Genomic DNA, 25,739 nt, shown 5'->3' with positions numbered 1-25,739 from the left:
ATGTCTTGCCACAATTCAGCAGCCCAGATGGGTTTCCCTCTGCAATGCCAACTGGCCTTTTTCCATCAGTCCAGCCACCCTCACAGAGCATTTGCTACCATCCATGGGTCACTGCAGAGGTAGAGCACTGGCCATTTCGCTTCTTCAGCAATATCTAAAGCCAGCTGGACAGCTTTCAGCTCTGCAACCTGACTTGATCTGCCTTGTCTCCCAATAGCTTCTGTGACCTGCCATGTAGGACTCCATACGGTAGCTTTCCATTTTTGATGTAGAGCTACAACACAGCAAGAAACATGAGTAAGGAGCATGTCACTTTTCATTTTCTGGTAGCTGATTATATGGTGGGGCCTCCTCAGCATGTGCCACCTTTTCCTCCTCCTCTGATGGTAGTCCAAAGTTTTCACCTTCAGGTCAGGCCAGTTTGTGATGACTTCCAAGGTCCTGGGGAGACTGAGGTTTCCTATTCCAGCTCACTGTGTGACCAGAGAGATCTTACTCCACATAGCACCAGCGGCATGATGTGTGGAAAGGACTTTCCCTTTGACCATCCAGCCAAGCACTTGCAGACAAGGTGCCAGGAGGAGCTGTGCTTCAGTGCCAGTCGCTTCTGAAGCAGCTCGAACCCCTTCCTAAGCTACCAGGATTTCTTTTTCAGTTGGGTGTAACAGGCCTCAGATCCATCATACCCCCAACTCCAGAACCCCAGCGGTTATCCTCAAGTCTCCCCGGGTGCAGTGCAGAGCATGTTCTTCTTCTGTCCTGTCCTGACTGGTCTAAGGGCTACTACATGAAAAATCTCCTGTTTAATTTGTTCAAAAGCTTGTTGTTGTTCAGGGTCCCACTTAAATCATTCTTCTTCCAGGTCACTTGATAGAGAGGGTTTACAACCTCACCATAATCTGGAATATGCATTCTCCAAAAACCCACAGCACCCAGGAAAGCCTGTGTTTCGTTCTTACCAGTCAATAGGGACATAGATATCATTTTGTTAACCATGTCCATTAGAATCTGACAACATCCATCTTGCCATTTTACTCCTAAAGTCTGAATTTCCTGGGCAGGTCCCTTGATCTTACTTTGTTTTGTGGCAAAACCAGCTTTCAGGAGGATCTGGATTCTCTTCCCCCCTTTCTCAAAAACTTCCTCTGCTGTGTTGCCCCATTCAAGGATGTCATCAATGTACTGCAAGTGTTCTGGAGCCTCACGCTTTTCCAGTGCAGCCTGAATCAGTACATGACAAATAGTGAGACTGTGTTTCTACCCCTGGGGCAGTCGGTTCCAGGTGTACTGCACTCCCCTCTGAGTAAAGGCAAACTGTGGCCTGCACTCTGCTGCTAAAGGAATGGAGAATGCATTGGCCATATTGATGGTGGCACAACTTTGCTGCCCTGGACTCCAGTTCATACCAAAGTTCCAGCATGTCCAGCACAGCGGTATTCCATGGTGGTGTGACTTTGTTCAGACCACGACAGTCTCCTGTCAGTCTCCACTCTCCACTGGGCTTACACACTGGCCATATACAACTGTTAAAGGGCGGGAGAGTCTTGCTGACCACTCCCTGGCTCTTCAGTTCACAAGTCATGTCATGCATGGGGGTCACAGAGTCCTGGTTGGTGCAGTGTTGTTGACAGTGCACTACTGTGGTACCAATCAGTACCTGTTGTTCTTCGACCCTCAGCAGTCCCACAGCAGAAGGGTCCTCTAGAGACCAGGCAAGGTATTCAGCTCTCTAATTTCCTCTGCCCTGAGGTAATCTATGCCAAGGATGCACAGGGCCTCTGGGCCAGTCAAATGTGGTGTTTTTGTCATTCATTCCCAGTCAGGTTCACTTCAGCTTCCAATACAGTCAGCTGTTGGGATCCCCCTGTCACCCCAAAAGTGGAGATGGATTCTGCCCCTACATATCTTCATGGCATCAGAATGCATTGTGTGCTGGTGTCAACTAAAGCCTTATACTCTTGTGGGTCTGATGTGCTCTACTAGATCCTCCTTGAGAGAATGCCTTTCCCTCATGCTTGACAGGAGTCGTCTCCAGAGGCTGAGTTTCTGTCCTCTTCCCAATCTCCTTGTCAGTGCCCACATCCCAGGACAAGGACCTCAGTTGCTTGGCTTCACTACCATCCAGTTTCATATTGTGGGCCGCGATATTCCAGCATTGGACCAGCCAGGTCACCAGAGGCTCAGCCAACTGGCAACTAAAATCGTTCCTCAGAGCTCACAGCTCACCCGGCAGTAGGGATCAGGTGATTATCTCTGGCCCTGCCTCTTCCTCCTGTTCTGAGAGCCCTACTTCCTCTTCATCCCTTACTAAACAAACTGATTTTGTCTTGGATTCCTTCTGTATAGGGGCGACTGCTAGCAGCATTGGTTGTTCCTCTGGCTCAGCTGCAGTTTGAGTGGCCACAGTGCCTGTTGGTCTGCTTTCCTTAACGTCCTTAATATCCAGAGGAAATCAAAATTCTCAAAAGCTGTTGTAACAGGCCTGAAGGAGAAAAAGGGGGTGAAAAACTGGGGGAAAATCCTCCTCCCCTCTTCTCCCCACAGACTGGTTACAGTTATTAATGGACTCCCAAAGGCAGCACCTAAGGGTGCTCTCCTACCTGAGGCAGGAGAGCAACACTGCATACACATCCGAAATGACCCTCACTGCCCTTGATGTTATCATGTCATAAGCTGATATCACACAGTACATCCACAGAGCAATCCTGATCCCTCTCCCGCTCTGAAAAAGAGCACTGTGATGGGCACGTAGTGCACATATGGAAACATATACAGGGTTAGGTACCTGCCCAACATTAGGGACCAAATAAGGCTGTTGAGGTTTAGGAATGGCATTCCCCTATTTAGCATTCCCACGGAAATACTCCAAACCACGGGGATCACTCCCCCCTCCCCCTTCAATGGAAGAGCAATATACTGAAAATAGCAAGATAAGAAAACAAACAGTAAAAGCAACAATACTAACGACAGAGGGTACAAGAAAGAGGCAAACGATTCACACAGAAACCCCAACAACAACAGACGATACCCTTGCTACACCACACTGACCCCGCAGGAAGTCCTTCACCCATCCCTGGAAAATGATGTGAGGTGGTATAAAATAACCTCCGGGTCCTAGACACAACCACTCCTGGCTACCGCAGAAATTAACCCTGTCCTGGCTGGAACCAGGACGCTTCATTTATTTGTAACGAAGTCTATCATAAATTTACAATTAGACAAGCATCCAGCGCAGCTGTCTCCTCTGAGAACTCACGCAGGATCACTCTCGAGGAAAAAAGGCAATGCAGAAAGAACCATATCTTGCAAAATACACCATCTAAGGAGTCTTTCCGCTGCGCCTTTTGCAATCGGATATGTCTGTCACGTACTGGCCTCATAAGCCACCAGCGTGCCTGCAGCAAATGTGGATAGTGCCTTCCCAAATCTTCGTTCGCGAAGCCCAGCCATGATGATGAGACAAGCATCCAAGCAGTGGAAATGAAGGCTACTTACTGCAGTAAAGCAACACATGTTCAGTCCATGAAAAATGGAAATTTTTCTGTTTTGTGCAAAGGCTGAAGGCTTGATCACTGACTTCTCAGAAGAACAAATATTGCAAGATAGACATGTCCTGAAGGCTACCACATTGTGCTCTCTCACAGCTTACTGCTGCTTGTAACTAGAGCAACTGTGAAGACCAAGAATATCAAAACATCTTCATATTTTTAATCTTTAAAAACTACATGCTTCCAGCTGCAAAAAAGGCAAATGAACATGCAATGCAACAGGAAAGCATTATGTGCACATTAGCTAGCTATGCAAAAACATAGCTTCCTTTACACAGAAGAAACAACAAAATGCAATAGCTTCTCAGCCCAGCATCCTAGTTATGCCACAAACATGTGAAGCACATAACCAGGCACCAGCAGGATCATCACAAACCTCACTTACCACAGATCAAACTACTGCATCAAAACTCTGAACTTTTGCTGCACCTATTTAGCAGTTTACAATCTCACCCATAAGATTAAGAAAAAACAGATTTAAATAAATAGGGCTGAGATACAAGCAGTTGTCTCAGTATTAAAAATACACACTGTGGGATTTCTACATCTTACAGCCCAGAAAAAACAAATCCACTTCCTTTATATTAACAGAATCAAGAAAGCAACAATTTACAAGGAAAAGAAAGAAGATAAGTAGGACGGAGACAGCTGTAACACTAAACAACAGCAGCCCTAAAACATGACCTGAAGAGATGTTCTTCAACACTGTTTTCAGTCTTTGCAAGACTTCAAACTCTTCCTGAAAAGCACAAGCAAAGACGGGATTCTCTGCCACCTTGTGTATACATGGGAAAGTAGTGTGGATAGTTTCATACCTCACAGCACTACTCAGGTGTTTGCTCAGTCAGGGAGAAAGTGATTGCATTATCTAAGTTCATCCATCTATTCTGATATGAAAAAGCCATGTTGTCCTGAAGCCCCCAAAAGAAATTACAAGATCGAAGTCTGACTTTATTTCTAGATAAGCCTCTAAAAGCTCACTTGTCACCTGAAACTATGGTTTGGGACTGACAGATAAACTGCCAATGGCATTAAAGCTGAAAATATATCTAACACACTAATTAACAGTTTCTAACATTTCCTACAAATTTTAGAGATTTTTAATTACCTTTTTAGGAAAGGATATTCAAAAGTGACAATATACAAGATTGAAAAAAATTGTTTCACCTCCTGCAACACTGAATATGTGAAACAACAGAGACCGTGTGTCAATGATTTTTGCAGCAATAGATAATAAAACCTGAAAGTATTATTTGAACTGAAAACAAGTTGAATATTTAAATTCAGAACACACAGATGATCTGACATCTCACCCAAGAAGTAGCAAAGAATATCACGGTGAGGCAGAAACAATTGCATAGATAAAGCTCTTTTAATCTCCAATTTCTCAACCCTTTTTAAACTGTTTTTTACATGACAAAATTTGCACAACATAAACAACAAGCCATTTCTCTTAACTTTCATCTCCTATCAGCAAACATAATCTCTCAAGTCAGAGACGCTGTAGCAAGTCTTCTAATCTTTACTCCATACAGAATTTTCCATTTTTAATAGAATTCTGATTCTAAATAAGAAAGTAAGAAGTCTTTAAATTATCTTAACTTTGATAAAAAAGTAGGAAAGGGTACATTAAATTAACTTTTCTACATACTTATGCCCCAGATTAGATATTAGGAAAAAATTTCTTCACAGAAAGGGTTGTAAAGCATTGGAACAGACTGTCCAGGGAAGTGGTGGAGTCATCATTCCTGGAAGTGTTCAAAAAACATGTGGACATGGCACATGGTTTAATGGTGAACATGATGGTGTGCTGGGTTGACAGTTGGACTTGATGATCTTACAGGTCTTATCCAACTTTAATGCTTTTAAGATTTTATGCATTCTTTTAGAAAACAACATCTACGAAACTAAAACCATTATCCCAAAAAAAAGAGAAAATACTTGTATACAAAACCTTGTAACTTGAACTTATTTCATACTTGCTACACACAACAGGAAAGAGTAAAGATTGAAAACAAATTATTTTAAATAAACAGGTTGCCAAGAACCCTCTTAACTTCACGTTTACTAATTCAACAGACTACTGAGGAAAACTATGCAAAAAGTAATTGTCTCTGTAACATTAGAGGCAAAACATCATGTCTAATCTGTGTCCTGTTCAAAATAACTGCTGCAGCCCAGTTCAGCTGCAAGGGTACAAAGGCCATCATCACTTTTGCTGTAACAAACGAGAACCTGGAAGAGCTGACCAGATGATCCAAAACTACTACAAACCACTGCTGTTTCTAGAAGTTCTTTGTAATGAATGGCAGAGGAAATCCACTGATGATTTTTTTGAGATCCTAATTCTTGAGAGTTTTTAGATTTCTAGCACTTCTGTTTGCAATCCTGCCTTAAAAGCAGAGATACTATATTTAATTACCCAATTTTGACCAGGTATTTCAATTGAAAAATGCATGTTTCACCTAATACTTTGTAACCTATGTCGCCTTTGTCTTCTGAGATACAGAAAGACGCATACAAATTTTTTGGTATGAATATTTGGTGACCTCTGTCTTTCATAACTATGAATAACACAGGAGGTATGAAATACAGAGATTTTCTATTGTTTGAATAGTTTGACCAGAAAGACTCTGCAGAAAATTATAGAATTATCTCTCCTGATCCCTTTCTTAACATAATGGATTGCTCACTCTAATAATTTTAAATTATGCTTCTTTCTCACATCTTCCAGAAGTTATGCAGGATTCCAGTTATTACTGAATCACAGAGGTTGGAACCTCTGGAGGTCTCTGGTCCAATCCCTCAGGTCCAGCAGGGCCACCAACAGCCCGTTGCTCAGAAGCATGTCCAGATGACTTGTGAGTATTTCCAAAGATGGAGCCCCCACAATCTCTCTGGGGTTGCAGTGCTCAGTCACCCTCACAGTAAAGAAGTGTTTTCTGATGTTCAGAGGGAACCTCCTGTGTTTCAGTTTGTGCCCACTACCTCTGGTCCTGTCAGTGGACACAAGTTAAAATACATGAAATTCTATCAGAAAACAGGAAAATGCGTTTTACTGTGAGGGTCACCAACACTGGAGCAGGTTGCCTGGAGAGATTGCAGGGATTCCACGCTTGAAGATACTCAAAACCCAACTGGACACAGCCCCGTGCAACCTGCTCTAATTGACCCTGTGTGAGCAGGTGAGTTGGACTGGGTGTCAGTAAGTCTCTTCCAACCTAAAGGTCTCTGTGATTTCATATCAACTGCTGCTAAATATGTACAACACTTTCACCAGAAGTTCTTTAATAATTCAGCAAATTGTAAATTCAGCGAAAAGAAGGTGTGAGAACATGAACATAAGTAAATCGAAAGAGAATACTTTGGGAAAACATTTGCCCATCGTGCTTCTCTTACCAAAAAATCAAACAGAGACGAGTTTTTTTACTGAAGTCCCTTCCCATATTTGTTCCCCAAAACTTGTGGGACAATTCATGTTTTTAAATTTGCTCTTCGATATCAGCTGGTAAATAAATTTGAAACTTTTCTTTCAAATTTCAAAGTGAGTTCAGGTAACGTGCTAGGACTTATACTCTTATCTACCACAAGAAACAACGGAAGTTTGATTCCACAGGAAAGGCCAAAAGCTTTACTTCTAGCACTTCATAACAATTTAGAAGCCCTGCAATGTGGATTCTGAATTTTTGACATACCAAGCAATAGCAACAACAATAAAAATATCAAGTCACAAAACAAGTAGAATTACAGAATTAATAGACTCGAGTGGTTCACTATCAGGACTCAAAAGAAAATTTCACAGCTCTGATAACCAACTCAGTGTCCCATATAAATGAACACTGTATTTGCAAACTGAATTATTGAAGCTCTTGTATAAGTGATGAATAAAGGAATACAGAGTGTCTGTCACAAACAAACAGTTCAAATGCAATGACTTTTTCCCCATAAAGTACTTTTTAAAGAAGTGTTTGATTTTTTTTACAAAACAATACAAAGGTATGTTAGTCTAAAGAAGAAAAATTATTGCCAGAATACTTCCCCAAAATTAGGTCACCATACCAAAAGTCACCATTAGGAAATTATCAGGTAAAACGTGAGAGCAAAATAAAATAGGTCATGCTTAAAAACAACAGAAAACACTAAATCTGCAGAGTTTTAAACACACCACTTACTGCTTTGACTCATGGTGACAAACCTCCAGCGTTGGATCATTATAGATGAAAGCTGCTTCTAAATCGTTGACTCTCACTCTGTAAATCCGGCACTGTTTGCTGTTCAGCTTGATTCTGTTCAGGTTTGCAACCGTGGGAAATATTGTCAGTTCCACATAACCCTATGAAAACACAAAATAAACCTTCTGTAAAATCTTTATCAACTCACAAAATAGGGAGATATAAAAGAATTCTTATTAGCACAATTCAAAGAAGATCATTGGTATAAAGATATTTATTTTAAAAGGAAACTGGTTTGCCCTTTTAGACATGTAAATTGTCTTCCATGCTATTTAACAGGTGAATTTTCCCACATGTGAAATAAAACAAAACAAAAAAACTGAACATGACTGACAATCATGTTTCTTTTACCAGAAATAATCTGCCACTATTGACAAGATTTCAAGTTGTTAGCATCACTATGTTTATCATCGCTATGATTTAGGTTTTGGTATCTGAGCTTTAGACAATTTCTAAAATCTAAGCAGAACCCATTTAAGCAGATGTCTAAATTCACAAAGACCCTCTATGACTTCAGGCCTGAAATCATCAGTCTCTTCAAAGGCCCAGTGAACTCACATATAGGCTAAAAACCTCTACACACCTATCTCTAACATCAGCGAACACTGCACGAACATCAATTTTAAACTGTAAATTGCTCTGTAATACTACTTGCAATGCAGTGGCCTTCATTTAGACACCTTTTTTGTACAGAGATTAAAGTGTTCACAATTAGAAGGTATTTTATTTGATGTGTGCCAAGGAATGACAGACTCATGAGAGGCATCAGATTAGAAAATCTAACATATAAAGAGTCTGAACAACATAATTAGCTTGTGTGTGCAGTTGTCTCCTCTAAAAGCATGAATAAAACCCAGACGTTTAATTTCTACTTTCACATTTTATTAAGAAATACTTACTACAACAGACTTTCTCTGAAAATTTATGTTGTTGATACAAACCACCTGATGAGTTGTACTGGAAGAAAAGAAAAATTTAAAATAAGTAAGTTTTGCATAAATGCCAGCATTTAAAATAATACTTTAACCCAGTTTAAAAAAAACAGAGAGCTATACAGGATATAAGTATATATAGATAAATATTGCATATAAAATATACTTATATAAGAAGAATTAATGGTTGTCTAAATTGCTTACATGGTCTAAACCAAATAATGAATAGAAGTTGCACACAAGGTCAAGAAAGTTCTAATAAAATCAAACATAGTATCATACCATTATGAGTATTACTAGGAAGATTAGAGAAGATAGCAACATCAGTTTTGAACATCACTTATCTATACGTAAAAATAAAGCAGTACCAATGGCATAGTGTCAAGGTCTAACATTGCAGTGATATACAGTATCAAAAAGGGTATGTAGCCATTGCAACCAGAGACCTGTAGAAAATTTATCTGATGAGTTGACTCTCACACATAATTTATGTAAGCAGGTATTATACATTAAAAGATATAGCATGTGCTTTTACAATGAATATGCCGTACAAACTTATTTAAAATAATCGTTATATATTAATCAAGACTGGTATTAAAGTACTGCAATTCATAACTCAAGATACAACCTTGCAATAATTCAACTTTTATGACATATCACACATTATATGCATATACTCATGTACCCTGTACCTTAAAAAGTGATACTGCTTCAGCTGAGATCAAGTATGACAAAAATTCCTACAAGAGAATAACACCTAAAAACCGACTCGGACATTACCTATATTTAATTGTATTAAAGTACAAAGATCAGTGTTTACAGAGCCATAGTGCTGTCTACTCTCTTACACAGATCTGAATCATGGGTCATCTACCGCCACCACCTGTGTCTCCTAGAACACTTCATCAATGCTGCCTCGGCACAATCCTAAACATCCGCTGGTCAGATTATGTGACCAATAGAACAAGCAGCAGTCACAAGTATTGAGGCCATGTTGCTGAGAACACAGCTGCGATGGGCAGGGCACGTCTCAAGGATGAAGGACCACCGCCTCCCTAAGATCCTGCTTTATGGTGAACTTGCCACTGGCTGCCACATGAGAGGAGCCCCAAAGAGAAGATACAAGGACTCCCTGAAACAACATCTTAGCCTTGGCCATATTGATCAACATCACTGGTCTACTCTGGCCTCCAATTGGGAGACCTGGAGACACATCATCTATAACGCTGCTGATGCTTTTGAGAAAGCACACAGGATCACCCTTGAGGAGAAAAGACGACGCAGAAAGAATTGTGCCATGCAGAATATACCACCTAAGGAGTCTTTCTGCTGTGCCTTTTGCAACCGGACATGCCTATCCTGTATTGGCCTTTTTAGCCACCAACGCACTTGTAACAAATGTGGGTAGAGCCCTTCCCAAATCTTCGTTCGTGAAGCCCAGCCATGATGATGATATAATTGTATATAATGATTCTACTTAAAAATAAATTTGTGTTACAGATTTATAAAGGATTCAAGGGGGTATAGAGAGAAATATATAAAGATCAACTGGAATCCACCACCAATTGCTTTGCAGCTTGGTTACAACCAAAATAGTGAATGTGTAAAAATGACAATTTGCTTAACAAAGCTGCTTGCTGCAAAGGCAAGTATTTTTTTATACATAAAAAAAGCCCTTAAGTGAAAAGGATTTGACACAGCAGTAAGAATGGAACATGGTAGTATGATCTGTAGTACTGACACTGTGTGGAAAATCTCCAAGGTCTGAAGAGTACAATGTAAACATCTTCAAAAGATGAGACTCACTCCATGGGTAAACCCGTTTACACAATAAAACATACATCTGCAACACACGTTTTCTGAATGCAAGAACACAAACAATAGCTCCAACCTTCTCAGGTAAATCATTATTGATCGGCCTGTTTCAGTGTGCACTGGTTTCAAGTACAGCAACTTAAAAAAAAATGGATACTTATAATTTATATGGTCTTGGGCTCTCAAATCCTTTGTCTCCTTTCTTCCTATTCATTCTGAATCGCAGCACTCAACACACACTGCTGACCGTCAGACTGGCACCAACACCATCCTCGTTCAATGGGTCCTTCGACTTTTCCCCGAGTCACGTCGTATTTGATCACTCATCTCCTCAGCGGACCCGTGACCCCCAGCAGTCAGGAATCTTCAGCTCGGCTGAGCACCATCGTTACACCAACAACAATCAGTGTCTGCACATAACCTTCTGTCAGTGCACACGCAGCCCCTCTGCCGCAGGGCGTCCGGTACCAGTCCAGAGCCGCTTCCTCTCCGCAGGAACTGCGGAAACCGATCGGCTCGGCGGGCAGTGGAGGCGGGAGCTACGGAATCGAAACCGGGGTCCGCGCTCCAGGGAGTGCCGGCTGAGGCAACGCCGCCCACCGAAAGCGGGAGGAGCGCTGCAGAGGTCGGGCGGGCCGGGTGGGGCCGGGCCGGGCTCGGGGCAGGGTCGGCCCCGCGGGTCTCTCCCTCAGCAGCGCGGCCGCCGCGTCCCCGCCGCGCACAGCCCCTCAACAGCCGCCGCCATCTTGGCGGTCACCTCCGACCCCGGCGGGTCAGGGGTCACGGGCCGATTCACGGAGCTTTACTGTTTTAAGGCTGGGAAAGTCTTTTGGAGTGTTGCTTTTTACAGAAGGGCGGAACAATGACGGCCAGAGGAAAAGGGAAAAAAAAAAAAAAGGAAATAACCCCCCAAAATGATCCAAAAGCCGCGTAAGGCGCCGAGCCGTGTCTCCGTGCGCAGGCGCGCAGAGGTCGCGGCGCGCGCGCGCCCCCTGGGGCGGGGCCTCAGTGCGGCGGGAAGGGGGGGAGGGGCGGTGGTGCCGCGGGAACGGGGGGATCGGCCCCCGCTTGGGAATGAAAACCGATTTAATTCGGGAACGCGCCTGGAATCACGGCACACCGCCACAAAACGGCCCGTTCCTTCACAGCCCGCCTGGGTCTCTACTTTTAGTATCAGGAGGACACGAGATAAGTTCAAGATTTCTTCAGTCAATTCGTCTATTTTACGTTCAAGTAAATGCTTGCATCAAAGAAGCTGATGGAGTTTTGAAAGCGTCATTTCATGCTGAATGTCCAACAAACCAAATCAGGAGCACTGTAATGTGCTGTAATATGGTACTTTTCATGAAATACTTTATTTCTTACTTGTTTCACAAACCAACCCCGATGCCGGGGTTTCTATACAAATATACACTGGGACCACAGACTACAAAATTATCAATTGTGTCGTGTATTTCAACTACAGAACCTTCTGTGATGCAATAGAAAGAATTTTCGAGGCTTTTACATTGATATTATTGATCTCCAAGAGGGAACCTTCTGGTGCTTTTGGAAGCCCACAGCTGTTGGAACCAGACAGGGAAAAAGGCAGTTCTTCCCGGCAGGGACCCATGGTAAGTCAAACACCACACCCCTGCACCAGCACTGAGGAGCACAGGGAACTGACCTTGTATCGCTGGGCAACAATAAACAGAGCTTAGGAAATAGTTTTTATTCAGCATTTTATCTGTAACAAAATTCCACGTATGCACATAGCCATCCTAAGATTTACATTTGATTTACAGTTTCTTTCCCCTCCCTATTCACCCTACAGCTGGAATGTTGGCAGTTCCAAGGTTTTTCATACCTCGCTTCTGAGTTTGATACAGCAAATGCTTTTTGTATCAAATAACCTACAACTGTTAAGTTTAAATAATAAATCTGAAAACTGTCTAACATTAAGCTCCAGTTCACTGACACACAAACAATCCTTTTTAACGATTACAAAATTTCAATCTCAGGCACGTGACTTCATGATAATATCAAAAAAACCTCCCGTTTCATTGCTCTATACAGAATAATATTCCACTGTAAGTTTTCAAGGCACAATTTCTTTGTGCCGTTATTTGCCATAACAAAATTTTTTAGAAAATAAAAAATAATTGCACAAAGTTTTATAAGTTCTCTTTTAAAAGCACAGGTAGTCTTCTGTAAAGCACTAGTTTTACCTGAGCTACGTTTTAATGATAGCTTATAGGACACTCATAACATAATGTCCAGCTGCTCTTTCTTACATTCACACTTCAGTGCAATTTGGGGGTTTTGTAATATTTAAAAAGCTATTCTGCCAAGTGTTAAAATGTCAAGAGCTTGTGCTAATGGTATTCACAGACATGACCATAAAAAGAACCACCTTTCAAAATGAAGACTAGTGTAGTCTCAATCAGGAATGATTTTTTTCATGAGCTTCTCAAGTCTGCACTATTCACTAACATTCTATGAAATCTTTAAGAATGGTCACTAACAGGCAAAAGGCTAAACATTCCCTTTTCCTGTTCAAATCAATTCAGTTGACTGAATTATTATCAAGGTTTTAAATATTCATGTCAGATTTTAGCTTCTGGATAGACAGATGAAAGTGTATTCCAGAAGTAGCTTGACTCCTGGCTTAACTAGACACAAAGGAAAAAGAAGTTGGTGGGCAAAGGAAGGTGAGCTGAACTGTAGTTCCTCAGAAGACGAGTGCCCTCACATTCTACGTAGCTGAGCAGAGAACAGTACTCCTTCAAGAAGCTCATCTGCTTAAACTCTAGTACACTCTAGTATAACAATGTAGTTATAGTACATTGTACACTCTAGTATAACTCTATAAACTCTAGTATAACAATGGCAACTCCTTTCCCCAGGAGGCAGCAACAAGCAACGTTCACTGTTAGTCTGTTCAGTACCCTCAGTTCATAAAACAATACTTGTTATGAGATGGGTCTTCTGGAATTATAAACTTTAACACCATTCAGCATTGAGGAGCGAGCATATTTTGTCAGGAGAGCACCAACAGTCTGCTTCTCTGCACACAAGTCTCTATAGAGAAAATAAAGCAGATGACACTGGCATTAGAGGTATTCTCAAACAAAATGAACCCAAGAAATACTTGTAACCGTAGCAAGTTATCCTGGATTAGGATATTAGGAGAAAAGAAAAACGAACTACTGAAACTGTCACATAATGCTTTAAATTACCTAAATTTTAGAACTTTGCTTGACATTTAAGCAATAGGCAAAAGTACACATTATCACCCATTTAAATCCAGTAGGATCAGCTTTTTACACACATTTAAACCCAACAAATAGAGCTACAGATCCCAGAGGTGAGTATTCTATTCATGTAGAATTCACACTCATTTAAAATGTAAAGTATAGTATTTGAGTCAATGATAGCTCATCAGAAGCCAGCAGTGCAAAAAGGGAAGAATATAATGCTAGTTATATTTTAATAAAAGGAAATATATCCTTACTGTATATAAGGGGTAATATCCACTTCTGTCCACTTTTCCCGTATGCTGAATAAGCTGTTGAATCTTTCCTGATTGTCTTCAGGTAAGTCTTCTACTTTTAGCAGAAAGATGGTCTCTGGCCTTGAGCTTTTATCCACAAGAGCCAAGCCCTGTAGATCAGCATCAGAGAGAAAATGTAAAGCCAAAAGAAACTTCCTTCTTTCTGACAATGCTGCATACAAGTTGCTCTTTGCACATCCAAAGCCTCCTAGAACTGCACTACCAGAGGCAAAGTGAAGAAATATCATAAAGGGGCTGTTTTACAGGCAATATTTATAATTTCCTTTATGACAAGAAGGAAGGGGGAATTCATTGAGTTCCAGCCTTTCTCTGTCTCCTTTGAGCTAAAGGATTCCCATAGTGCTTGCTATTCTACTGGCTGTCACTACAGTCTGCTCAACAACAGCTTCAGCCTCTGTTCTACTTACATGTACAAGTAGTAACTGCACAGCTGCAACTTTTCTTCAAACAGTGAAACATGCTGGAGTTACAGAAACATGAATTATCATGATTCCACCATGATACTGGTGCTCATAGAGGATATCATAAAATGTACTTTAATTCAAAAGCTGACAGAAACAACACAATCAATACCCAGTAATGGATAAAATCTATGTATGACACAAGTCAGTTACAGCCTACTCATGAAAGAATCGTACTTCATTATGTGTTTACCTTGAGCTGATCAAGCCTTGTTGTCATCCCTTCAGGGACACTTTGTTGCCAGACTTCTTGAAACTCTGACAGATTGAATTTAACTGCATTTTGCAAAAGCATTTGTGCTATAGCTCTACATATTTTATCTTCATGCATTTCAAAGTAAACCTCCCCTGCTGAGAAACAAAAACCAGGTTATATCTTGGGTTCCCGCTTTTTGATAGAACAGAAAGCAGTCTTGTACTTCCATTCTGTTCTACAGTCTGCTGTAAACCAAGTATCCTCTTCTTTCTTTTTCTTGGTAAGTAACCTGACTTGGTACTACTTTGGATAAATGATGGTATCTTCTCATTCTCGAGAACAAATTATGCAGAATAGAGCAGCACTGTCCCAGCTCCAGTATTAATTCATATCAATAAATGTATTTGCCCTCCATCTTTTCCCCTTTTACAGTACTCTGTTTCTCCTACAGCTTTCATTCCTATTTCTGAATTACTTCTATTAAAGCATTTGCTGTTTGTGGTTGAACAATTAACAAAATTTTCACTTCTTTGAGATGATGAAGGGAATAAAGAGACTTCATTTTCTCTCATACTGACATAACTAAAATTCTCTGAACAAAATCATGTATAAACACTCCCTTCCATTTTTTCAGTCACACAGATCTCCTGTCATTCAGACTTGTTCCTCGTGCAACTTGTGCAACCTGTTTAAATATATTAAGAGGACAGTCTGTTGCCACTCCAACTACTTTCCTATGTTCTTTAAGGTTGAGTGCAACTCCTACTTCAGCTAATGGTGAGACAAAAACCACTGTGGGGAAGAACTGAGACTGAGATTAAGGCACTGCAATATTTTTGTCTGTGTGTGAGATGGGCAATGGAAATTTAATCAATACAATAAGCGGATCTTGTGGTGCAGTTCAAGGGTCCAAAGGCAGATCCCTACTTCAGGCAAGCTGAATTCATGCCATTGACTATTCACAACAGCACAATTAGTTGCTTAAATATCTGAGACCTCCTAGGGTATTCAAAGAGACATGCCATCTAAGTTTTACTAGTGATCTGTCTTTAGTCACAAAATTAAGGCTCGTAGACACCTAATAATCACTTCCAGTACATCTGTTATTTCCCAATTTTTCACTATTATCTTGTACAGTTTAATAGTCCTTTTTCATATGAAAATTCCTTTAACAATTTCACTGATTTTTAGCTCAGTTTTCTCCCTCCTTTTACTGGCACTGTAATAAACTCATTTGTTTGGGCCATCCTCACAAAATCTGCATTTCCTCTTTAATAACTATTTTTTTTATCCAAAGTTAAACCATGCAAGCTTTCACAAACTTACCATCATCAACGTATTTCCTCCCATAGCTTAAAAGTATGTGTTCTATCATCTCTCTGGAAAAAAAATAAAATCAGAAATCAAGTTTAACACTGTTCATTAGGATGTCACAGAAACAGTTACCAAGAAGATGATGAAGGAACAGGTATAGGGGAAAAAATAAATCTGAGAGAACAGAGGATGAGACTTCTTCATGGGTGAAATGAAGAAACTGGTAAAAACTTAGAAGTAAAAGTGAACAAAAGGGGACAGAAATAACAGATGGGAGTTAATTCAGCCTGTCAACCCCAAAGGTCTCTTTCACTTTCTAGTTATAACCCACAAAGACTAAAATGCATAAGGAGAATATGGAAAAGAGACTCTTGCAATATTACTTCTTTCCAATGAGAAAGAATTGCATCAGAAACAGTGTGGTCAGCAGGACCAGGGCAGTCATCATCCCCTGTGTTCAGCATTGGTGAGGCCACACCATGAATCCTGTGTGCAGTTCTGGGCTCCTCACTACGAGAACATTGAGAGGCTGGTGCATGTCCAGAGAAGGGCAACGGGGCTGGGGAAGGGTCTGGAACACAAGTCCTGCAGGAGCAGATGAGGAAGCTGGGGTTGTTCAGCCTGGGAAAAAGGAGGTTCAGGGGAGACCTTATTGCTCTCTACAACTCCCTGACAGGAGGCTGTAGCCAGGAGAGGGTTGGTGTCTTCTCCCAAGTAACAAGTGACAGGACAAGAGGAAAAGGTCTCAGGTTGTATCAAGGGAGGTTTAGATTGGATGTAAGAAAAATTTCTTCATGGAAAGGGTTGTCAAGCACCAGAACTGGCTGCCCAGTGAAGTGCTGGAGTCACTATCCTTGGAGGTATTTAAAAGCTGTGTAGGATGTGGCACTTAGGGATACGGTTAAGGGGTAGATTTGGCAGTGCTGGGTTAACAGTTGGACTCAATGATCCTAATGTCTTTTACCAACCTAAATGATTCTAGGATGCAAGTCAAAAATTTGGCAGTTAATTACCCCTCCCTGAATAGCAGGCATTTTTCTAGAACTCTGGCATAAAATTACAGCCTAACTGCAGACACAAAAGCAAGATCTCTTTTTGAGCCAAATGCCAAATGAATGGAAAATGCTACATATTGTAAACTTAAGACTTTGTTTGAATGGTAATCTTGAATTACTTCATTACTTCAACTCTTATATTCTCAAATCAGTATTACACCAGAAAACATACCCACGTCTCAGCCAGTATGCAAGTAAACAGTATGCAGGTAAACTAAACATTTTTGGCTAGCTATAGTTCAGAATAGTTGTTTCAAGATGCTCAGCCATTTACAGCTTAAGTACGTGCTACTTCCATCATTTACAATTCAGTAGTAATGTTTCTACTATTGAATGAATTGGAAATATTACCAATAGACACTAGAATCAGTTTACTAACCTATCTGTCTAAACTACTAATGCTCTTGTATACTTTTAGAGGCAAAGAAAATGTATCATTAACACCACGGTAACTGGAATCTAGATTTGGAAGACTATAATTATAAAAAACAGTTAATAATTATTGCGATTAGTAATAGTTAATAATGAATGTAGGCAATTTTAAGTACTAAAAATAATAGCTTACCTGGGTTCTAGAGATCCAAGTTCTTCCAGGCAGGTACGTAAAGGAACCTTATTTAAAGACCAGGACTCTGAGTCTATTAGCTGAGTAACATGATCCAAGAGTTTCATCTCATAGTTGAATTCCAGAATTCTCCAATATCCTGCCAAACAGAACATCACAAAACACTGTTAGAAGGAAAACATTAACACCTTAATTCTATTCCCATTAAGATAAATTACAGAGTCTGGACATTTAGGTCACACCTTTCCAAAATACGGCAGCAGCATTCTGTCTTTTTAGGGATTAAAAGTGAGAAACAGAAATAAATAAGAAGAACAAATGTAAAGGAGAATGACATTTAATCATCTCAATTATTCATAACTCTTCATGTAGATTAACTGCCACAGACACTACAAATCCCATCCCAAGCTGAATCAGACCTGGAGAAACCAGTAATTAGTTCAGGCACGAACAAGACTGGTTGCACTGGCACTGCAAAGCAACAGTCAGGTCCAGACAAGTCCACTACAGTCCAGATGTGACAAAGCACAGCTGTGGTACAATGGGACTGTGCAGGTGTCACTGACAAGGGAAGCCATCTCTGAGATCTTTCCTTACATAATGGGATGGAGTACAGAGATGATGGAGCAAGTGGTGCAAAATGATGGGATGTGAGGTAACAAGGGAAAACCCAGCTGGTTACTAGGATATTTTCCCCCTGTAGATAGTCAAACACCAGAACAGCCTGACAGAGGGCGTGCAATCTCCATTCTTGGAAATGCTCAGAACTCAGTCAAGGCCCTGAGCATCCAGCTACAAGCTGGCTCTGTTCTAAAGCAGGAATTTGGACCTGATAACCTTCAGAGCTCAGTTCTGCCCTGTTTCAGTCTATGACTCAAGGACTGCTGTCACCTGGTGTTCCGGTGCGGGTTTGGGCATGGCCATGTAAAGGATAAGTAGGACCTGTCCCAAGGTGAGGCACTTGCTCAAGTTTTGCCTCACATGGTAGGAAGACACTGAGATAAACCCAGTCTGGGAGGAAGAAAGGACTAGGAAAAGGCTGGGGTTAGGTAAGGATCAGCTATTTTTGCCTCTAGAACTGCAAAAAGCAATACCCACTCATTCATGAAGAGGGCAACCAGCCAAAAAAATATTCATGCAATGGGTGGGATACTCTGATGTCAGTGTTTGTAGCAGCAAAGAAGGAATTACCCTGGGAAGAGACAGACTGGCAGTGCCTGCTCGGCTTTATTCTTTTGATCAGCTTCATAGCAGTGGAGGACATAGAACTATGGAAGCAGATCTTAGAACTTTGAAGTAACTTGCACCTTGAAAGACAAGGATGTGGAATGAGCCTTAGAAAAAGGAGACACATATTTTGGGGACAATAGCAGGGTTATTTCCTCATAAGCAATAATATTCTTCAGAGATGACTACCTTCAATTTTGCAGGCATTTATAACCTGCAATTGATGGAGTATTTCTTCTTCACTTGCTTGAATCAGACTTAACAAATCTTCTGTTGTATACTGCAAGAAGGGGAAAAAAGAAGGAAATAAAACAGGTTGTCCTTAGTCCTTCTTTGCTTCAGCAAGCATGCTAAATGCATTGTAAGCTATAATGAAGGAAAAACTTAAGATAGATGTTTTTCCTCAGATCCTGAATTTTCTAAGGTTTACCACATTCTCTGAAACTTCTACTGTAACTTAGAACATTTTCTCAAAGGGTTATTCAATATAAGTCAGTCCAACTACAGGAAAGTTTTTGTGCCAGGCATAAGTAATACACCTGTATTCCCAGGATGTCAAATTAGCACACGCAGACATCGTAAGTAAAGTATCCCAGCAAGAATGAAAAGTCAATGTATTCTGGCTTTCCTAAAATCACATATATTAATCTGTGAGATTCAAAGAAAAGGCAAAACAAAAATCACTTATCACTTTTGGTGTCTGCTATCCAATTAGCAGACACGAAGCACAGACCCAGCCACAATACATACAGCTCCTTGCAGAACAGTTATGAGGTGAGATGGGAAGGTGCTGTGGATACTGTAGCAAAGACACAGTAGGAACAGAAGGTATCACAAAGAGTGAAGTAAATGGAGGAAATACCAGACTTCAATCCATCGGAAATAGGGCTTGATCAATTCCTTTATTCACCTTACAGCCTATTTAATCCACTCTAATATTAAAGTTCTGTTGATTACAGCTTATTTCCTATCAGAAGGAAAAGTATTGTATTAAGTACTTGAGATCTATTAGACTATGGGAACACAAACAGAACAAACCAACACTAAGTTTGGCACATCCACATGTTAAAAAAGCATTTAATAAATATAAAAAGGTCTCCTCTTCCTGCCATGACATTCTCATTAGACAGTTTGTTGAAATATCATCAGGCCAAGCTCCCATCAGTATGTCAACAAGGGACAACCTTATTATATAATACTTAAAGAAACACTGCTAGCAATTGAGATCAAAAACATCCCCAAATCAATATGTGTGTTTGTAAGTTAGATGCTGCCATTCAGATGCCTTGCACAGAAGTCCTTGGCATTTGTCCCTGCTTTGGGGTCTGGCTAGCACTCCTAACAGCTTTTCTGAAGACATCACTGCTCTCAGCTCTGATGCTTTTTATCAGCTCCATCATCCTTGCAAATATAAAATAGAATGGACTGACTTGCATCATGTCCACACCAGCAATTTCCAGATAATGTATTTAGATAATTATTCTTATCAGACTGTGATCACCTGAGTATGCCTTGTCATTTCATGGTAAAATTCAGTACTAGATTATTTATAAGTTTTCCTATAGTTTGCTAATCACATCACTATGCAACAGGCTTCCACACAGTCTCATAATTCCTTATGGCTCTTTTGCTGAGGTTCTCTCTGTATGATACAGTCCTGAAAACCATGAGAAGCTTACAGTAAGCCACCAAAATAGAATAATTTGTTTTCAAACAGATTAAAGTGGCTTATTAGTTGCCAGTACATGAAAAATATTAAGTGTAAGCAAACAACACAGTGGAAATCTTTACTACACGCATATTGTTTGGGATTCCAGTGAGAATTAGTCCCATAGGAAAGACCTTTCCCCTGGAGAGCTTTCAGATTCATTTAGAGTTCCATCAGTGGCAAGGTGAGATTTGTCTACATGTATCTGATACAATCAGTTGTTCTCCAGCAAGCTCATAGAGGAAATACATTCTCCTTCAAAATAAATGGTGTTCAGTTCTCAAAGTAGGCACTAACGTTTGGGAGACATTGACATGTTTTTATAACATTCATTCAACATTATGAATAAATATTATTGCATATGACATTTTGTTGTGTTGCTAGCCTATGTCAATGCTTATAATTTCTAGACAACTTAAGCCTTTCTACCTCTGCCACCCCTATTTTGCTGTATGTCCCTCTATGCCTAGATCAGAGTAGGTGGCAAAGGCAATTCTTGGGGCAAGATCATGACACTGATCAGAAATCAGTCTGTTAATCACCCAGGAAGAGACAGGCAGCCTTTTTCTCCAGTGGAGAAATGTAACATCTATATTTGCACATCCAATCACACACAGATGGGTTGTTCAGTCAGCTTCAATCAAGCCTCAGCATAAAATACTTTGGAGCAACTGTTTCTGTTTTTAAAGTCAAAAGGAAAACTAACCAAACTAACAAAACCTCAGTTTTCATCAGCCTTTTATCTGAGATCATATGCCACACAGTGCAGATCTCTCCTTTACTCCTTAGACCCTAAATTGAATTGTCTGGAAACAAAAGAGGGAAGCAAAACAGGATTTTATTTGTGTTTTCCCTTCTTGTAGCATCAGTCCTATTCCCCGCTTTATATCATCCCTGCCATTCTCTTCAACTCCCTGCTTCTCCTTGTCATCATAAATTGGCAAGTGACTTGCACAGGGGTGTGCTCTGATCTCACACATAACATACCATATATGTGCCAAAGAAGGAAAGGCTGCATTATACTTTAGCAGTCATACAACTCTCAAGAAATTTAGAACAGGTACTGAAGACTGTCTTCCAAAAAGCTTCCCATGCGAAGAGGGAAATCCCCAGTCTCTTTCTATGTCCTTTCTTTTCTCCTCTTTTTACTAATAAAAAGGCTGCTTACCTGTACTCAGTGGAAGTGCTAACAATTACCAGCTTGTTTAGGTTTAAAAAAATTAACTCAAAGGAGCACTGTGAATCATGTGAGGAAAAGCTTTTTCTAGTTAAGAATGTATCTTCACCTGAATTTGCTCACTACCAATTACAAGAAAACTATTTACTTTTGAAATTTACCTTCGAAAATGTCAAAGTCTGATCTTCCTGACTGTTAGGCCCTTCATATGGATCTTCCATTAAAAGCTTCCTTAGTTTCTTCAGTTTTGGTCGACATCTCCTTAATTCCCAATAGTTATTGGAGAAACCAGCAATCTACAAGAAAAAATAGAGACTCTTAGAACTTTTTAATATACCATCTGGATTCAAAGCTGCTTACCAAAAATTTTCAGCAGAAAGTGTTAATCTAGTTACTGGAAACAAGAATCTATTGATAGGGTAATTCGTTTGAAGACAAAACAATCACTGTAATGTTTTCAATAAAAAAAATTTACCACAGGCAATGAAATATAAAAATCCACTGGTGATTGATAAAAGTATGTTCATAGTGCATAAGGCAAAGGTAACAATTCATCTCTGCATGCAAACAACAGGAAATCGTGCCCCTGTGTATAAAGCATATTTATAAAGACATCCTCCTGGAGCTGTTCAATATACAAAGAACCTTCAGGAGACTCATGTCCTCCTGCAGTGTCAGCCTGCAGCTATAGCAATATCACAAGGCATTTAAAATGGCATTACAAGCCTGTGTTAAGGCAAGTGAATCCCAGCTGAGTTTCACGTAAGCATCTTGGCAAGAAATTATAGAGATTAAGAAAGCAGAGAATTAAAGCAAACAAAGAAAATCCCAGAAAGACATACCTGTGAATGAATAATATTACAAGATGCTAGATCTGCATTCAACTGCTCTGGAGTTTTGCAACCAGGAACAAACAGCAGCATATTTGAGGTATCTGCTATTTTCATGTCGTAAGTTTTATCTTTGCTGCACAACACTGCTTGTTCATCCTTTTCACCACGGATTACTAGGCTGGGGAAAAAAAACACAGCACAAAAATAAAGATGTATTTTTAACTCGATTTCAGGAGGAACACCTATTAAACTTGACTGATATTTTTTCATATTTATACATTTGTAAAGAAGTTATAAACTGAAGTTCTGGTTGGTGGCAGCAGTCGCAGTACACCAAAATATAAAGATGCAATTGTCAAGTAAATCTAATTGACTGTGTTTTTTCCTCTCATTTCAGTGTGAGAAAACTCAAAAAGACAAGCATTCAACATTTTTATGCAGATCACAGTCAAACCTCCCCACGTGCCTATTCACAACCCCCATAAAACACTGATTAAGTGATGCTTAATGCCTGAACTAGTTCACTAGTCTTAGAAATTAGATTACAACCAGAGTTGTTCTTTAATGAGGACTGATACTGAGGTGCTGGAGCAGGTCCAGAGAAGAGCAACAAGGCTGGTGAAGGGACTCGAGCACAAGTCCCATGAGGAGAGGGTGAGGGAGCTGGGGTTGTTCAGCCTGGAGAAGAGGAGGCTCAGGGGAGACCTCATCACTCTCTACAACTACCTGAAAGAAGGTTGTAGCCAGGTGGGGGTTGGTCTCTTCTCCCAGGCAACTATCAGCCAGACAAGAGGATATGGTCTTAAGCTGTGCCAGGGGAGGTTTAGGTTAGATATTAGGAAGAAATTTTTTACAGAGAGGGTAATCAGGCATCGGAATGGGCTGCCCAGGGAAGTGATGGATTCTCTGTCCCTGGAGATTTTTAAGATAAGACTGGATGTGGCACTTAGTGCCTTGGTCTAGTAACCACAGTGGTAGTGGATCAAGGGTTGGACTTGATGATCTTGGAGGTCCCTTCCAACTCAGCTGATTCTATGATTCTATGAAACTGGTCCATTGTGAAAAAAGAAAGCAAACAGAAATTGTGTCTACGGTGCGGTGCCCTTCAGATAATTCCCTCTCAAAAAACATATATATTTTCTTGCAAATAATTCCAAGCAGGAAAGAAAATCATCTTCTAGAACGTTCAGGACAAAGAGACAATGCAAACTCCCCTGTTCAGCTCACGTACTCAATTAAGTAGAGATTCTTCATGAGGATGTAAAAATATCAAAGCAGGACCACAAGACAGGAACATTCAGTTCCTCACAGGGTACACTAAATTAAGTGCTCAGATTCAATTTAATCAAACTGCTCCTCTCGCTTCCCTAAGCTTGCACGCCTGAACAAAGATCAGCTGTGCCCCAAGGGATCCTCTGTGTAATTCAGGCATCTTACCAATGACACTTTATTAATATTACACTAAATAGTAATAGGCTTGGTAACATTAATCTCAGAGAACTACCTTCTTTAGAGGGAGTTCTCATATTGTATCATTATAAACATTTTTCTTATGTCACTGGCATTGCAGCAAAGGAAGAAATTTAAAACAGTATCAAAAACTTGTCTATTATCTGTTCTTGGTCCAGAGTTGGATGTCCTATAACCATCCTACCACATGCCTGTGTTAATACTGTACATCCTTACCTGCCAGTTTGTCTACCTTGCAGGCACCATGCCATCCATTAGATCTCGGGACCTCCACTAGAAAAATCTTAAAGCAAGCAGAATTCTTCTAGAGACATAATCTTTTTTTTTAAAAACTCGAGATTTTCATCTCCTATATTCAGATGCCTAATTACAGAATATCCCGAGTCGGATGGCACCCACAAGGATCAAGTCCAACTCCTGGCCCTGCACAGGACAACCCCACGAATCACACCATGTGCCTGAGAGCGTTGTCCATATTTTTCTTGAACTTGGTGCCGTGACCGCTTCCCGGGGGAGCCTGTTCCAGCCTCTTGAGTTTTGGCTTGAAGGCTCCACAGCAGCTCTTTTACCATAAAAAAAAAAGCGTCTTGTAGATGTTAATAGGTTTAGTTTCCACTGCAACTGAGACAGATTTAAGGAAGGGACGGTTACGCAAACGGCATGAGAAGAACAAAAGTCTAGATCAAGCCACACTTGAGGGACGCCCCCGCGGCCCGAACCAAGCACCGCCTCCCCGCCCCGCCGTACCTGCGCCCCGCCTCCAGCTCGGCGCAGAGCCCCGGCTCCAGCTGCAGCAGGCAGCACTCGCCGGCACTGGCCTGGGGGCCGAAGCTGAGGCAGTGCACGGACTGCAGCAGCTCCGCCGGGTTCAGCTTGGCCGTCTGCAGGGTGGCGTCCACCTCGGCGCGGCTCCGCTCGGACATGGCGGCCGGGCCGGGCCGCGCCAGGGCCGTCATTCCCGCCATCCCCGCCCCGCGCAGGCGGGCGCCAGCGGCGCGCGCACGCTCGTTGATCCTGCGGTTGGCGGTTGGCGGCCAGCGGGGCGGGCGGGAGCGGCTCGGGGCGGCGCTGAGGGGAATCGTTTTTCTCTGCTCCTCCTCCGCCGGCTCTGACCCCGGACAAACCCCCCGATTCCGGTCCGGCTGCACAGGAGCCGGACCAGCAGCCGGACCATGCTGCAATAACGTCTCTCGATACGCCAATAAGATGCAAAGAAAAAAATAATCTACAAAATACACTAAATAAAATAAAAACACAAAATACAGCAAAGACCTCTAAGATCATGAAGTCCAACCCTTAACCCAGCGCTGCCAAGTCCCCCACTAAACCATGTTCCTAAGTGCCACATTACACATCTTTAAAATACCTGCAGTGGTGGTGACTTGACCACTTCCCTGAGTAGCCTGTTCCAATGCTTGACCACCCTTTTTGTGAAGACATTTTTCCCAATATCCAATCTAAACCTACCCTGGTGCAACTTAAGGCCATTTCCTCTTGTCTTGTCACTTGTTACTTGGGAGAAGGGACAGACCCGCACGTTGCTACAGCCTCCTTTCAGGCAGCTGGAGAGTGATGAGGTCTCCTCTGAGCCTCCTTTTCTTCAGAATAAACAGCCCCAGCTTCCTCAGCTGTTCCTCATCAGACTTGTGCTCC

At 41.2% G+C, this 25,739-nt stretch overlaps 2 protein-coding genes across 5 annotated transcripts in view; both read right to left on the bottom strand.

Annotated features, from left to right (window-relative positions):
• The window catches only part of TAF2 (TATA-box binding protein associated factor 2), a 67,850-nt gene extending 56,413 nt beyond the window's left edge, over window positions 1–11,437 (bottom strand). The window contains exons 1-3 of one of the 3 annotated variants that reach the window (XM_032685504.1): window positions 10,689–11,437; window positions 8,680–8,734; window positions 7,721–7,881 (exon numbers count right to left, since the gene is read on the bottom strand). In XM_032685504.1, coding sequence (XP_032541395.1) covers window positions 7,721–7,881; window positions 8,680–8,734; window positions 10,689–10,741 — 269 coding nt within the window. In that variant the 5' untranslated portion in view covers window positions 10,742–11,437. Of the gene's footprint in view, window positions 1–7,720; window positions 7,882–8,679; window positions 8,735–10,688 lie in introns of those variants that run through there. The other 2 variants (XM_032685513.1, XM_032685524.1) reach the window with 2 other exon arrangements.
• A 786-nt stretch (window positions 11,438–12,223) lies between these two features.
• On the bottom strand, window positions 12,224–25,051 carry DSCC1 (DNA replication and sister chromatid cohesion 1). Of its 2 annotated transcripts, none has more exons than XM_032712035.1 (10): window positions 24,834–25,051; window positions 22,626–22,794; window positions 21,945–22,079; window positions 19,088–19,178; window positions 17,672–17,810; window positions 16,064–16,116; window positions 14,735–14,889; window positions 14,021–14,169; window positions 13,395–13,587; window positions 12,224–13,344 (listed from the first exon to the last, which is right to left on the bottom strand). In XM_032712035.1, the coding sequence occupies exons 1-9, from the start codon at window positions 25,049–25,051 to the stop codon at window positions 13,479–13,481; spliced, it is 1,218 nt and encodes a 405-aa protein (XP_032567926.1). In that variant the 3' UTR covers window positions 12,224–13,344; window positions 13,395–13,478. The 2 variants fall into 2 exon arrangements, with proteins under 2 accessions (XP_032567926.1, XP_032567934.1); XM_032712043.1 differs by having other exon boundaries at window positions 14,735–14,892; window positions 24,834–25,044.
• Window positions 25,052–25,739: the final 688 nt, after the last annotated feature.

This window comes from Chiroxiphia lanceolata, chromosome 1, assembly GCF_009829145.1.
Source record: "Chiroxiphia lanceolata isolate bChiLan1 chromosome 1, bChiLan1.pri, whole genome shotgun sequence".
In the NCBI taxonomy this organism is placed as follows: domain Eukaryota; kingdom Metazoa; phylum Chordata; class Aves; order Passeriformes; family Pipridae; genus Chiroxiphia; species Chiroxiphia lanceolata.
Note: the sequence above shows the minus strand (reverse complement) of the source record. Positions and strands in the feature narration are given on the sequence as shown.

Excerpts from the sequence above, each read along its gene's own strand:
- DSCC1 (XM_032712035.1), bottom strand. The coding sequence starts at position 25,051 with ATGGCGGGAATGACGGCCCTGGCGCGGCCCGGCCCGGCCGCCATGTCC. Across the intron at positions 16,117-17,671 it reads CTTGGATCTCTAGAACCCAG|AGAGATGATAGAACACATAC; the intron begins GTAAGCTATTAT and ends TTTTTTTTCCAG. Across the intron at positions 14,170-14,734 it reads CAAGGCTTGATCAGCTCAAG|GGCTTGGCTCTTGTGGATAA; the intron begins GTAAACACATAA and ends GCTGATCTACAG.